The sequence below is a fragment of the Salvelinus alpinus genome, chromosome 14, assembly GCF_045679555.1.
Source record: "Salvelinus alpinus chromosome 14, SLU_Salpinus.1, whole genome shotgun sequence".
Taxonomy (NCBI): Eukaryota; Metazoa; Chordata; class Actinopteri; order Salmoniformes; family Salmonidae; genus Salvelinus; species Salvelinus alpinus.
Window position 1 is genome coordinate 50,062,229 of NC_092099.1, and position 15,584 is coordinate 50,077,812.

At 43.8% G+C, this 15,584-nt stretch overlaps 1 protein-coding gene across 2 annotated transcripts in view; it reads left to right on the forward strand.

Moving 5' to 3' along the window:
* Positions 1-15,149, forward strand: part of LOC139539015 (activin receptor type-2A-like) — a 56,665-nt gene extending 41,516 nt beyond the window's left edge. For both annotated transcript variants that reach the window (XM_071341685.1, XM_071341686.1), the window contains 7 exons: positions 6,852-6,995; positions 7,346-7,489; positions 7,869-8,014; positions 8,272-8,386; positions 8,646-8,784; positions 9,790-9,920; positions 11,808-15,149. In XM_071341685.1, the coding sequence (XP_071197786.1) occupies positions 6,852-6,995; positions 7,346-7,489; positions 7,869-8,014; positions 8,272-8,386; positions 8,646-8,784; positions 9,790-9,920; positions 11,808-12,002 (1,014 nt within the window). In that variant the 3' untranslated portion in view covers positions 12,003-15,149. The remainder of the gene's footprint in view (positions 1-6,851; positions 6,996-7,345; positions 7,490-7,868; positions 8,015-8,271; positions 8,387-8,645; positions 8,785-9,789; positions 9,921-11,807) is intronic.
* The last annotated feature ends 435 nt before the right edge of the window (positions 15,150-15,584 follow it).

Consider the following 15,584-nt stretch of genomic DNA (forward strand, 5'->3'; position numbering starts at 1 on the left):
CCATGTTGCAGCAGTGTCTTCATCTGCTGTTATCTACTGGACCATCTACAGCAGGGCTAGGCAACTAGATTCAGCCCCGGAACGATTTTTGTCGGAGCAGATGGTTGGGGGGCCAGAACATAATTATAATATTTTGTACACTGCAAATTGACCACAACTAAGCTCAAAAAGAGATTGTATTTGAAAATGACAATAATTTCATACCTTGATTACATTTTTTTTATTCGTGGGAATACAGATTTCCTAAATGAATCACATTTTTGGATGAATTCCAGGTGATTTGGTATTTTTACCAAAACCGACTTTGGTAAAACAAAGTCATAAAACAAAGCCAAACAAAATCACTTGCAGGCCGCCTTTTGCTGACTAGGGCTGGGAATTGCCAGGGACCTCCCAATACAATATTATCACGATACTTAGGTGCCGATTAGATATGTATTGTGATTATAAGCGTTCTATATCTATTGCGATTCGATACTGGGATTTTATTGCGTTTCGATGTTCCAAACATATTGCTCACCATGCGTCTGCTGCAGAGGGACAAGAAAGAGTCATGAGAAAATGAGTCTTGATCACTCATGGAAATAAAAGTGCTGAAAACTAATTTGCTCCCTATTTAAAAAGAAGATGGAGAACAAGCTATGAAGGAAAAATCCTGGAGTTTGGGTGCAGGTACAGCCAGCTAGCGCAAAAATTATATTGCGACATTGTCGAAATGATACGATATATAGTCAAAAATAATATAGCCCGAAATGGAAATCTATACATTTTTTCCCCCCATCACTATTGCCGACACCTGATCTCCAAGAAGCTGCTGTTATCTGCTGGACCATCTACAGCCAGCTGCCTGATATATATCAAGACTTTCCAGAGTCATGCTAGTATATATATATATATATATATATATATGCTACTGCACATTAAGTGCTTTTCATTCTACCCATTCTTCCCAAACAAGTCAAGGTATGCATTTACACTGTGGTACATTTACATTTACATTTAAGTCATTTAGCAGACGCTCTTATCCAGAGCGACTTACAAATTGGTGCATTCACCTTATGACATCCAGTGGAACAGCCACTTTACAATAGTGCATCTAAATCTTTTAAGGGGGGGGGGGGGTGAGAAGGATTACTTTATCCTATCCTAGGTATTCCTTACCATATATTACCATTTATCACACGGGGAGAGGAGAAGACGGGAGAGGGGGAGGAGAAGACGGGAGAGAGGAGGGGAAAGGGGGGGAGGAGAGGAGAAGGGGAGAGAAGGGAAGGAGAGAGGAGAATAGAAGAGGAGGAGTGGAGTGGAGAGGAGAAGAGGATATAGGGGGAGGGGTGCAGTTCATTATTCATCAGCCTTATAAAGGCACCTTTTGAGTAAGCATGTCCTTCAGCAGAGAGAGAGAGAGAGGGAGGGAGGGCGGGAAAGAGAGAGAATGAGGGAGCAAGGGAGGTAAAGAGAGAGGGAGAGATGGAGCGAGGGAGGCAGAGAGAGAGAGGGAGAGACAGAGAGACAAAGGGCACACAGCCTTTTAACCATCCTTAATGTCTCTCCTCACTGCCTACAGGTCATACAGCTTCACTACTACAACTCTTCCTTTCCCTCCACTACCAATGGCTCACTGAAATGACAGGCAGACAAATAAACACAAAGTGCACCTGTCTTGGCGTACTCTGCTTACTGTCACCTGGGTCCTTCTAAGTCCTTGGTCAGCTTTATTTCACAGGCACAGGTGTTACCGCTGCCTGGGATTTCATTTTCTACTCTTGTTTCTACTACATTCTGGACTCTCTGACATTCTCATGGGCTTGCTTTCTTCTGCAGGCTCTGGCTTTCACAGACATCTGTACTCACAGACATCTGTACTCACAGACATCTGTACTCACACACATCTGTACTCACACACATCTGTACTCACACACATCTGTACTCACACACATCTGTACTCACACACACTCACTCAAATAATTGTACATGTTACAGTAGCATTAGCTGCGTGTGTGTGTATGCGTGCATGTGAAGAAACAGTGTGTACTTGCTTGACGGTGTGTCAGGGGAGGGAAGGGACCAGAAGCGTAATCACACTCTGTAACAGCCATTGCTAAATTCTGAGGGAATTGTTGGCAGACGCTGAAATGCTTCCCGTCATCTTGTCATTTTTACAGTGTCCTCAGGCTGAACACACTATAATATACACACAAAGCTGTGCTTGAAAACCTGCTGTTAGCAGGCGGGCTGCAGCGCCTCTCCTCACACACATACGCTTAACATACTGCCATTGTGACACACACCATTACTAGTTATGATTTGCCCCAGGAGTTTTGTTAGTCACTCCCTTCGCCCTATTGCGTCATCGGTCAGTGGTGTGCGAATGGTGGAAACAGGAATGAATTGGCTGGAGATTCAATAGGATTGTTTTGTAACAGGGTTTAGAGTCATAGACAGTGCTGGGAGAAAGAGAGAGCTTTCTCAGGCAGGGAAGGACAGGGCAGAGCAGGACAGCAGGACAGGGTAGAGCAGAGTAGAGCAGGACAGGGCAGAGCAGGGAAGGACAGGGCAGAGCAGGGCAGGGCAGGGCAGGGCAGGACATGGCAGAGTAGAGCAGGGCAGAGCAGGACAGGGCAGAGCAGGGAAGGACAGGGTAGAGCAGGACAGGGCAGAGCAGGGAAGTACAGGGCAGAGCAGAGCAGGGAAGGACAGGGCAGAGCAGGACAGCAGGACTGGGCAGAGCAGGACAGCAGGACAGGGAAGGACAGGGCAGAGCAGGACAGGGCAGAGCAGGGAAGGGCAGAGCAGAGCAGGGAAGGACAGGACAGGGCAGAGCAGAGCAGGGCAGAGCAGAACAGCAGAACAGCAGGACAGGGCAGAGCAGAGCAGGGCAGGGCAGGGCAGGGCAGGGCAGGATAGCCTAATAGACTGTCAGATGTTGTCGTGACTTGAAAACGTGGCTGCAGGTGAGCAGGGGAACTCACAGTTGACTGGTTATTCCTTCCAGATGTTGCTTTGTAACAATGGCCCATTCTTGTTGTTGAGGTCCGTTGAAGACTCTCAGGACAGACCCATGGTGCCCCTGATCCTAGGTCAGGAGTGGTGTTCAAATATCCTCTGGCCATAGGTCATCAGCTCAGCTGTCATTTGTTTTGTCTCTCATGCTGGAAATGTTGTTTTCTTTACACCTCTTTCCTTAACTAGCACGCCTTTCATATTATGATAGAGGTAAGAGAAGTCTCTCTCATTCAGCAGTTGGTTACGATCTGTTCAGTTTCTGCATCTCTTGTGAATATGATTTATCATATCCCTCAAGCTTGAGATTCCCACCACCTCAGATGCACCATTCATGTCTATTTGAGTTTGAAACTGCTCACTGTTATTTTCATTTTTTGATGTGCACGGATATACGCTAAATCCACTGTCCTGTTTGGGATTCAGCAGCAGGAGGGAAGTGCATGGACCGTTGCCTTATTGGTTGGAATGCAAGAGTCTGAGCATGCTATGAATGCAGCCAAAGAACATGATGGTGAAATGATCGATATGGTGTCTTATATCAATGTGGGGTGGGAGAATGGTGGCTAACCACACACACACACTCACACCAACAGTTATAGGCTACTTAAATATAATAACCATTTTGAACAGAAGCAACCCACCACCTGCTGGTTTGCAGTATAGCTAAGTCAGTACAAGGATAACCGTTCTCAGTAGCTTGCAAACATCAATATTGATTCTCCTGTTGAAGACAAAAGAATGTGTCACACAGATGATAAATGTTAGGCCTCTCAGCTCGGTCCTAGCCTACAGGGACAGCTGGACCATAAAAATGACATTGTTTTCATTTTTACGAGTGCCTGTGCTATGATTGATCACTTGAGAGAATGGCAACGTAAACATGACCTTGAACACTGTGAAGACAGCTAGAGGTGCAGGGTGTGGCTGCGGTTAGGTCTGGACTGCAGGCTTTAGGCCCAGGCTATATATCCTGCCCTATATGCTGCCCTCTTTCACTTGGTTTCCCTCTTCACTCATTCCCACTCCCTCCTTCCTGTTCCTCCTTTGCCGTCATTAATCAGTCTATTCTTTCTTCCCTTCCTGTTGTGGCTGTACGCATGCAGGCCATTATGTGTACAACCTATGGGGAAAGATAAACATTTTCTGACATTAGAGGCTACCTTCCCTGCTATTCAACTAAACCATTAGAGGACCAATAGTGGCCCTCATTGAAGCAGGCAAGCAGCCAGGAAACGCAAACTTGTAGTGTATTTGAGTTTTAAAAACGCTTCAAAAGTTTGTAATTTCCGCTTTTGAAATTTCAGACTTGATTTGTCGTAAAGAAAAATGTATCAACCCCTACAAAAATGTCCATGAATTATAATCCAAATAATAATTCACATTCCCTGTTGCTGCAGAAATATTTTCCTGCCGTAGCAAATTGGTTTAAATGAAGATCCGACATCTGTATAGACCTGTAACAGTCTGTAGACACAGAATGGCCATGCTCCGTCAGCACGGCGACCAGAACACCTCTTAATCAGTCTGTCATCATCATCATCATCATCCTTCCTTTGTAGTTCTCTTCCTTGATGGTATCGAGGCAAAGGTCTGTTTTTATTACTGTCTGGAGCTATGATGGACATGATGGATGTGCCCATAAAACATGATCTATAGTTAGAGCAGAGCATATGCCTTTACATGGCTCCAGTGCAGATCAGAGCCGTACCTACAGTACCAATCAAAAGTTTGGACACACCTACTCATTCAAGGGTTTTTCTTTATTTTTACTATTTTCTACATTGTAGAATAATAGTGACGACATCATAACTATTAAATAACACAAAAAGGGAATCATGTAGTAACCAAAAAAGTTTTAAACAAATCACAATATATTTTAGATTTGAGATTCTTCAAAGTAGCCACCCTTTGCCTTGATGACAGCTTTGCACACTCTAGGCATTCTCTCAACGTGCTTCACCCTGAATGCTTTTCATACAGTCTTGAAGGAGTTCCCACATATGCTGAGCACTTGTTGGCTGCTTTTCCTTCACTCTGCGGTCCAACTAACTATCTCAATTGGGTTGAGGTCGGGTGATTGTAGAGGCCAGGTCATCTGATGCAGCACTCCATCACTCTCCTAACTTGGTCAAATAGCCCTTACACAGCCTGAAGGTGTGTTGGCTTATTGTCCAGTTGAAAACAAATGATAGTCACACGAAGTGAAAACCAGATGGGATGGCGTATCACTGCAGAATGCTGTGCTAGCCATGCTGGTTAAGTGTGCCTTGAATTCTAAATAAATCGTAAACAAATAAATCATGTCACCAGCAAAGCAGCATCACACCTCCTCCTCCATGCTTCACGGTGGGAACCACACATATGCAGAGATCATCTGTTCACCAACTCTGCGTCTCACAAAGACACGGTGGTTGGAACCAAAAATCTCAAATTTGGTCTCAACAGACCAAATGGCAGATTTCCGCCGGTCTAATGGCCATTGTTCGTGTTTCTTGGAACAAGCAAGTCTCTTCTTCTTATTGGTGTCCTTTAGTAGTGGTGTCTTTGCAGCAATTCGACCATGAAGGCCTGATACACACAGTCTCTGAACAGTTGATGTTGAGATGTGTCTGTTACTTGAACTCTGTGAAGCATTTATTTGGACTGCAATTTCTGAGGCTGGTAACTCTAATGAACTTAGGTAACTCTGGGTCTTTCTTTCCTGTGGCGGTCATCATGAGAGCCAGTTTCATCAAAGCGCTTGATGGTTCTTGCGACTGCACTTGAAGAAACTTTAAAAGTTCTTGAAATGTTCTGTATTGACTGACCTTCAGGTCTTAAGTAATGATGGACTGCCATTTCTCTTTGCTTATTTGAACTGTTCTTGCCATAATATGGACTTGGTCTTTTACCAAATAGGGCTATCTTCTGTATACCACCCATACATTGTCACAACACAACTGGTTGGCTCAAACGCATTAAGGAGGAAAGAAATTCCACAAATTAACTTTTAACAAGGCACACCTGTTAATTAAAATGCATTCCAGGTGTCTACCTCATGAAGCTGGTTGAGAGAATGCCAAGAGTGTGCAAAGCTGTCATCAAGGCAAAGGGTGGCTACTTTGAAGAATCTATAAAATAATTTTTGATTTGTTTAAAAAAAAATTGGTTACTACATGATTCCATATGTGTTATTTAATAGTTATGATGTCGTCACTATTATTTTACAATGTACAAATAGTAAAAATAAAGAACAAACATTTGAATGAGTAGGTGTGTCCAAACTTTTGACTGGTACTGTATATAATGGCTCAGAGTAGGCAATGTAAACTCCTAGTTACAGACCAGGAACTCTAGTCCCATTGCTTTACCTCAAGTTAAACAATCAATCCACCTATTTCAAAGGGGTTATTGTAGCACCTGGACTTGTATATCCTTTTAACACTACTGGGCCAAGCCGAGCCGGAAAGAACAGAATGGTTCTGGTTGGCCCTATAGTGTAAATCGGGTATAGATATCCTTCCAGACCAGGTGTGCTGCAGCAGTCAGTCAGTCCCTCCATGCTCCTCTATGGTAAGTAGGTCAGGCCTCATCCAGTAGTCCAGAGAGGAGACAGGGGTTTGTGATTTAAGTTTAACATGCTCATCACTTCCCTAGCCCCCATAAGCCCCTTCTGTCAAAGCTTCATAGTACCCAGCCCAGCAGCTGGTTAAAAGTTTCTCTTTTCCCCCTAGCCCAACCATTGGCCCTGCAACATGGAAGCCATTTTGGATCCTACTTCAATGTACTGCAGTCCCATTTAATGCTTGGTCTCTGTGTAACAAACAGTGAGTTTGATGTGTGTTTCTCTCTCTTCTCCTCTGCAGGACCCGGGGCCCATGCCTCCCTCCCCCATCCTGGGACAGAAGCCACTGCAGTTAATTGAGATCAAAGCCAGGGGGCGCTTCGGCTGCGTGTGGAAGGCTCAGTTGCTCAACGATTACGTGGCTGTCAAAATATTCCCCATTCAGGTACAGTAATGTAACCACTAACTACCACTAGTAGCAGGACAGAGGGCTGTGTGGAGGCTTTCCCTGCTTCTTTGGAAGGGAGAAGAGAGCGTCATCAGTCTTAAAGCTCCAGGCCCTAGGTAATCCTCCTGGGCTGACCAGCCCCCTACTTTAGAGGCCAATCACTAAGCCCACAGTGGCCTTGATTGACCACTGAGCACCAACTGACATGACAGAACATACATTATTATACTATTTTTAAATAATTTTTTTTTTTGTTTTTTTGTTTTCATGTCTAATAGGAATCCAAAACCCATTTTCAGTTGATATTGTACATCTTGAATAGTTTTCTGTGTGTTTGGCGTCCTCAGGACAAGCAGTCATGGCAGAACGAGTATGAGATCTACAACCTGAGCGGGATGAGGCATGAGAACCTGCTCCACTTCCTGGGAGCAGAGAAGAGGGGTAACAACATGGACATAGAGCTGTGGCTGATCACAGCCTACCACGAGAAGGTACAGCCCCCCCTGCTGGTCAGAGGATCACAGCACAAACAAAGCAAATTAAATCACAACTCATTCAACGTTGTCATGCTAGAATAAAAAAATTATCCCAAGACATCAACCGTCTTTGTGAAAATGCAAGTCTATGTAGCAACACTGGTCCAGTATTTATTAACAAGACAATCTTAGATAGAGCTGTTTCTTCCTATTGTTCAGAAAACACTAGAATGGTCTTTATCTGTGTTGAATATATCTGCCCTCTAGTGGTTAGAGGTAGAACAATCAGCTGGCATTATGTCAGATGGTATGGTGGCATGTTGACTTCAAGGTGAGCCACATTTGCTAGGTGCTGTTATATTAACTGGTTGTCTACCTCTGCCTCCATTTCCAGGGATCGTTGACAGACTATCTGAAGGCCAACGTGTTGTCGTGGAGCGAGCTGTGCCACATAGCTCAGACCACGGCTCGAGGCCTGGCCTACCTCCATGAAGACATCCCTGGTCTGAAGGACGGACACAAGCCAGCCGTCGCCCACAGGTCAGCTCCCTGCTCTCCCATCCTCCCTGGTCACCTATCTCTATGTTTGTGTTCCTCTATCATTACACTGCCATTAAAGACCTATTCTACGATGTTCTTTTCAATCCACTGCCTTCTTTCACTTACCCCCCCCCCAAAAAATCAATTTCTGCTTCCAGAAAGTATACAACATTCATCCTGTTAAATGATGGGTATCTTTCCTCTCCCACGCTGTCTGTTGTCTCATTGGTGTGTTTCTGTTCTGCTGTGATCCACAGGGACATCAAGAGCAAGAATATCCTTCTAAAGTCTAACCTGACGGCCTGCATCGCTGACTTTGGCCTGGCCCAGAGGTTTGAGGCTGGGAAATCCGCTGGGGACACGCATGGACAGGTGAGTGATGGGAGGAATGGTTGTGGAAGGTGTAGTCCAGACTCCATGATGTTCTAAATGACTGTAAAAATGTCAGCATACCTCGACGTTCATATTATGAAGAAAAAAACATCTAGATTGTTCATCTGTTCAGCACAAGCGGAACTCTGTATTCCCTGATGTCAGATTGACACAATTGCATGTAAATTGTCCAAAACAGGCAGGACCACCGATTGAGACTGACCTCTAACCTGTGTGTGTGTGCGTCTGTTCATTCCAGGTGGGCACCCGGAGGTACATGGCCCCTGAGGTGCTGGAGGGGGCCATCAACTTCCAGCGGGACTCGTTCCTGAGGATAGACATGTATGCCCTGGGACTGGTGCTGTGGGAACTGGCCGCACGCTGCAAGGCTGCTGATGGTAAGAACACACTCCCTGGAAGGACCATAGAGTAGGAGTGGCCCACGCAGAGTAGGAGTGGCCCACGCAGAGTAGGTAGTGGCCCACGCAGAGTAGGTAGTGGCCCACGCAGAGTAGGTAGTGGCCCACGCAGAGTAGGTAGTGGCCCACGCAGAGTAGGTAGTGGCCCACGCAGAGTAGGTAGTGGCCCACGCAGAGTAGGTAGTGGCCCACGCAGAGTAGGTAGTGGCCCACGCAGAGTAGGTAGTGGCCCACGCAGAGTAGGGTGTGGCCCACGCAGAGTAGGGTGTGGCCCACGCAGAGTAGGGTGTGGCCCACGCAGAGTAGGGTGTGGCCCACGCAGAGTAGGGTGTGGCCCACGCAGAGTAGGGTGTGGCCCACGCAGAGTAGGGTGTGGCCCACGCAGAGTAGGGTGTGGCCCACGCAGAGTAGGAGTGGCCAACTCTCTTCCTGTCTTCCTAGCATACTCTCTGGAGAGCTACCCTACTGCAGGATTTTGTTCCAGCTTTACTCTGAACTTTGATTAGCGAAATCAGGTGTAGGGCTGGAGCAGAAGCCAGCATACACAGTATCTCTCCAGGAGGGGGTGTCCTTTCCTGCACTACCATAGTCCTGGTGTCTAACCAGGGAATTCTGTCTGGATTCTGTCTGTCTGGTTCCATGGAGCCGTATTGACCTGGCCTAACCCGGGTTGTTGTGCCCTGCATGACCTCTGGTTATCACTGGAGGTCAACCCTGGGTTAGAGCCTGGTCAGAGCAACTCACCGCCAGGCCCCAGAGGGAGACCTCCACTGGTTAAGAGTTGTTAGACAACACAAAGCATCAGCTCTGAATACCTTAGGGGAAAAACTCAGAGATCACTGATTGTGTTTAGACCACTGTTTTATTTTATTTTATTAGCTGAAAGTAATGACTGGTATATTGATTGCATTTTGTGAATGTTTTTTCTTTGTTGGAATGGATCACTGTGGTGTTGAGGTAACAGTCTGCTGTGTGTTATTTCAGGCCCAGTGGATGAGTACATGCTGCCGTTTGAGGAGGAGATTGGCCAGCACCCATCGTTGGAGGACATGCAGGATGTTGTAGTTCACAAAAAGCTGAGGCCCACGCTCAGGGAGTGCTGGCAGAAACACACTGTGAGTATTACAGCATGTATCTTAACCAATCAACCATAGTGACCTGACTGAAGGGCTAGTACCGTGACTACCACAAACTACAAACGACCAAAACCCATTGTCATGCAACAGTAAGGAGATGGAGGACAGTGCCTTCAGAAAGTATTCACACCCCTTTGTTGTGTTACAAAGTGGGATTAAAATGGATTTAATTGTAAAAAAAAAAAGAAAAAAAAAAGAAGAAGTTTATTGTCAACCATCTACACAGTACTCTGTCAAAGTGGAAGAAAAATTCTAACATTTGTCAAAGATTTATGAATAATAAAACACTAATATACACTACCGTTCAAAAGTTTGGGGTCACTTAGAAATGTCCTTGTTTTTGAAAGAAAAGCACATTTTTTGTTCATTAAAATAACATCAAATTGATCAGAAATACAGTGTAGACATTGTTAATGTTGTAAATGACTATTGTAGCTAGAAACAGTTGATTAGAAAATCCTTTTGCAATTATGTTAGCACAGCTGAAAACTGTTGTGCTGATTAAAAATAACTTTAGACTAGTTGAATATCTGGAGCATCAGCATTTGTGGGTCCAATTACAGGCTCAAAATGGCCAGAAACAAAGAACTTTCTCCTGAAACTCATTTGTCTATTCTTGTTCTGAGAAATGAAGGCTATTCCATGCAAGAAATTGCCAAGAACCTGAAGATCTCGTACAACGATGTGTAATACTCCCTTCACAGAACAACGCAAACTGGCTCTAACCAGAATAGAAAGAGTGGGAGGCCCCGGTGCACAACTGAGCAAGAGGACAAGTACATTAGAGTGTCTAGTTTGACAAACAGATGCCTCACAAGTCCTCAACTGGCAGCTTCATTAAATAGTACCCACAAAACACCAGTCTCAACATCAACAGTGAAGGGGCGACTCCGAGATGCTGGCCTTCTAGGCAGAGTTCCTCTGTCCAGTGTCTGTGTTCTTTTGCCCATCTTAATATTTTATTTTTATTGGCCAGTCTGAGATATGGCTTTTTCTTTTCAACTCTGCCTAGAAGGCCAGCATCCTGGAGTCGCCTCTTCACTGTTGACGTTGAGACTGGTGTTTTGCGGGCCTCTTGGTGAAATCCCTGAGCGGTTTTCTTCCCCTCCGGTAACTGAGTTAGGAAGGACACCTGTATCTTTGTAGTGACTGGGTGTATTGATACACCATCCAAAGTGTAAGTAATAACTTCACCATGCTCAAAGGGATATTCAGTGTCTGCATTTTTATTTTTACCCATCTACCAATAGGTGCCCTTTGCGAGGAATTGAAAAACCTCTTTGGTCTTTGTGGTTGAATCTGTGTTTAAGATTCACTGCTCGACTGAGGAACCTTACAGATAATTGTTTGTGTGGGGTACAGAGATGAGAGAGTCATTCAAAAATCATGTTAAACACTGTTATTGCACACAGAGTGAGTCCATGCAACTTATTATGTGATTTGTTAAGCACATTTTTACCATGACCCAGGGCACTGCTTACCTCATCTGTTTATGTCTTGACTACGGTTAGCTAAGACGGTTTGTCTGAATTGCTACTGTCTGCAGACCATCCTAACGCGAGCCCAACGCAGACACTTATTGATCGTACAATGATATCTTTCTACGATTCTTTTCCCTCCCTCCAGTCTAGAAGATAGTGGCCATTTCTGTCCGAAATGTCTGCTGAGTGGCCTCCTCCTCACAGTTTCTCAGTGTCTCCTACCACATCTGTTTCCTCTCTTGTGGATCTGTAACAGTAGATTAGTTAACTTAATGGTGTCTGGTCTCTCTGTCCACCATGACGCACCATGGGCCTCGCTCGATGTGTGTCATTGTGCCCTTGTGTCGCCGAGGGTAACCGTGTGTGTGTGTTCTGTCCCTCCCAGGGTCTGACCATGCTGTGTGAGACCATCGAGGAGTGCTGGGACCACGAGGCGGAGGCGCGCCTGTCGGCAGGGTGCGTGGAGGAGCGCATGGTGCAGATGCAGCGCCTCAACAACGTCACCGCACCCGAGGAGATCGTCACAGTTGTCACCATGGTGACCAACGTGGACTACCCCCCCAAAGAATCCAGCCTATGACTAGGCGTATGAACAGGAGAACAGATCCCAAAGAGACTCGCCTCCCTAAGCAGAAGGTCAGGACTCTTTCCAACGTTCGTCGCTAACTCTGGGATTATACCCAAAGTGGCGCCAAAATCATTTAGTGGACCTGGGTTCATGGAGAATGATCCAGTTTTAAACTGGTTCCTATTGCATTTAGCTACATGTGTACCTAAAGACTTGCTCATGCCCAGGTCCTTTAAAATGGGAGGGCATGATGGGGGGTGAGGAGGGGGGACAATCAATCATCTAGACCCCTCAATGAACAAATATTTTTGTCCAGCACCTTGACAATTGACAAAGTCATTTTAAAGTTGACCTTTTGGTTGATATTACCATTTTTTTGTAAAATAAAGGAAAATGTACTTCCTGGACTGACTTCAGTTTTTTTTCTAAGAAAAGGCGGAACAGGAGAGAAGAAGAATCGAGACACACAGTTAACTTCATTTCAGTATAAAAAAAAAAAGGGCGACTTGGTTTTTAAACACATTTGCTGTTTGTGTTTCTCAGAATGACTACTGTAATGCCAATAAGAAACAGCTTCTGAATGTCTGTGTTTCGCTGCTGTACAGAGAGAGAGAGCGAGAGAACAGCGTAATCAAGGTTATTTATCCAGACCTGCCTCACAGCATTTCTATACAAATAACCATCAACCTCTTGAGTCTCTCAACAAGGTATACCTCAGTTGTACATCCTACAAATAAGTATGTTTTCCTTTGTAACACTAAAACCACTACAGGACATTGACATTCAGATGACATGTTTGGTATTGAAGCTTTTTCAAATGATGGAGTATGCCAACAAAATGGCCATTCACAAACAAGTGTTTCTGCCTTCTTCATTTCTGTTTGTGTATTTTTTTGTGTATTTTCTATGTTGCCCCTGCTATTCAAATGTGACTGTGAGCATTGTTGTTTTTACCAAAATGTTTTTAACTTTTTAAACATCCCTGAAAATATGAAAATATTTGAGGAAAAATATTCTTTTAAAGCACTTCCCTTTTTAGGTTTGCGGTGTCCACATAATATTAAAAACGCATGCCTTTTTTTGTTTTGTTTTTGAGCTGGTGTTTTGTTTTTGAGCTGGTGTCGGTTGTTTGAAAACCCCTTTTGATTTTAAACTCAAATGTCTACAATCCACTGTAACTGTATTGCTCATTCTCCCTGCCATGTTTGTGGTGTTTTCTGTTCGTAGTCTACTATTTTCACCGTATTTCAATACGTCTCAGGAAGCATACATTACTATACGACCCCCCCCCCCCCCCTGCTTTTAGGCTCTGACTCATTCTCGTGCCATTATTTTGGATAACTTAGTCGAGGGGTGCATATATGAGGTCTTTACGGCTTCTGTGGTTTTCAGGTAGATGTCCATTTAGACGGGTTATTCAGATCTTGTCAGGTGTTCTACATTGCTAATGTAGCCATCATGATAAAAATCGATACGTGTTCCCCCTCAATCTTGTATTCTCCATCACTAACAGCATGTCCACCACTTTGGCTACGTGCTACTGTAGACAACACATAACAGATTCAAATGGCCAATTGTAGCTTTCAGATTCTAACCAGAAATATGTTCTATTAGTAGTTTTATTGTAGTAAAACACTGGTGACTCAATTCTGTGCTTCTCTCCATCAGACAGATTTTGTTATATCCTACCACATAAAGAGAGACGTTCAGGGATATAATAACACCATGCTTTTGCTGTTTTAACTGTATGCAATCAAAGTTGGAACTGACAGTTGCTTTTTTGCCATGGCACCAACTTACTTTCACTCTATGTAGCTTTTGTATTTAAATCAATGTAATCATCTGTTTGTGTTTATTCTCTGACTTAAAACCAGTACATCCTCTCTGGCAAGAACTGTATGCCAACTCAATAGTGCAACAACATGTAAGTTATGGATTTAAAGCAGTCACGTGATCTGTAGGACTAACACCGTGTAGCTCAGGGTTTCTTATTCTCTGACTGATTGACATCTATGCTACTCTTGCTATTCCTCTCTAACCAGAGCCACTCTGATTCAGGAGTATAGACATGGGGAACCAACAGAAGAGCTATCTTCAAAAACAGGGGGAGGCAGATTTGCAACTGCTGCCATTTTGATATTGTACACTTTGTGTTTGTATTATCTTTAGCACTGACGCTAAAGAGGAAAGTCAAATCCAATCTGTTTGCATCCATATTTTGTTCCACAATATCTTTTTAGGAACACTACTGCTGTGCAGATACTCTATCTCCCTAAACAGATACTCCCCCTCCGGCCTCAGAAGGTTTCTAGGTTTCGTTCATGTCAAACAAGCTACTTCTATGACACCGTCAGGTTCTTAAGGAGGCACACATTGCATGTCGCCTACATTGTAGTATACCCCTTAACATAAGCCAAACCCCTCTATGACAGCAGATGACTGGATGGGAAATGCACAGTATGTACATATGAATGTTGTTTTAGATAGTGATTTTAGCATGAGGTTGTTTTTATGGTCTCAAGGTGAAAAAGAAAACAATCTTTATCATGTTAATAATATTCCAAAAAAGAATTTAATGTTTATTTTATATGTAATTGTATTGTAAAAAAAAAAAAAATATGGTTTTATTAATTTATGTCAAGGCCCAGACAATGCTCACTTCTCTTTCAAAGGAAAAAGTATTGTTATTATATAGGCTAGCAAAGACTCCCTGAATTGGCTCATTCATTACCTCAGACCAATCAGACAGACATCCTAGCTGTCAACTCAACTTTCCCACAACATTGATCAGTGTTGAAGGCAGATTGTATGGTGTGACCATAGACTTGTGTAGTTAACAGTGCTGTGGGAATATGAGATTTGACAAGCTATGGAGTTTTTCATTTAACATTTTCTATGTTATGGTGACGCATTATTTTCGTCATCACAATAGAATTGGTGTCACTGTAACTGAGGTTTGTGTTACCTGCCGATTTTCTCACCCGTAGTCATAAATGGCCATCCTGCTATCGAAATAAACATGACATCTTTTCCTTTGTTTTGCAAGTATTTAACAAAACCGTTTCAGGGCTTGGTTGGAAGTGATAGTTAAAAATTGTACAGAAGACATTTTATGCCATTTCTCCCCCTAAAATAAAGTATAGTGACTGCTCTGAACAATGTGTACGGTCTGTTTATAATCTCTCTACCGCAGGGTTGGAGTCAGTTCTGAGCATGAAAAACACAGGTGCACTGTCCTGGGAGCAATGAAAAATATGCAACAACATTCATCCAATGTTTATCCACCACCTGTGCAAAGCCATGAATATGCGTATGGCTTTGAATGAATGTCACAACTGTGCTGCTGATTTAGGATATAGATTTTGAGAATTGGACCGATTTCATGCAGTCCCTCATCTATCTGGCTGGCAGAATCTCTGATGCAGTGCTGAAGTACAGTAAATCAAATCTAATTTTATTGGTCACATACACATGGTTAGCAGATGTTAATGCGAGTGTAGCGAAATGCTTGTGCTTCTAGTTCCGACAGTGCAGTAATATCTAACAAGTAATCTAACAAATTCACAACAACTACCTAATACACACAAATGTAAA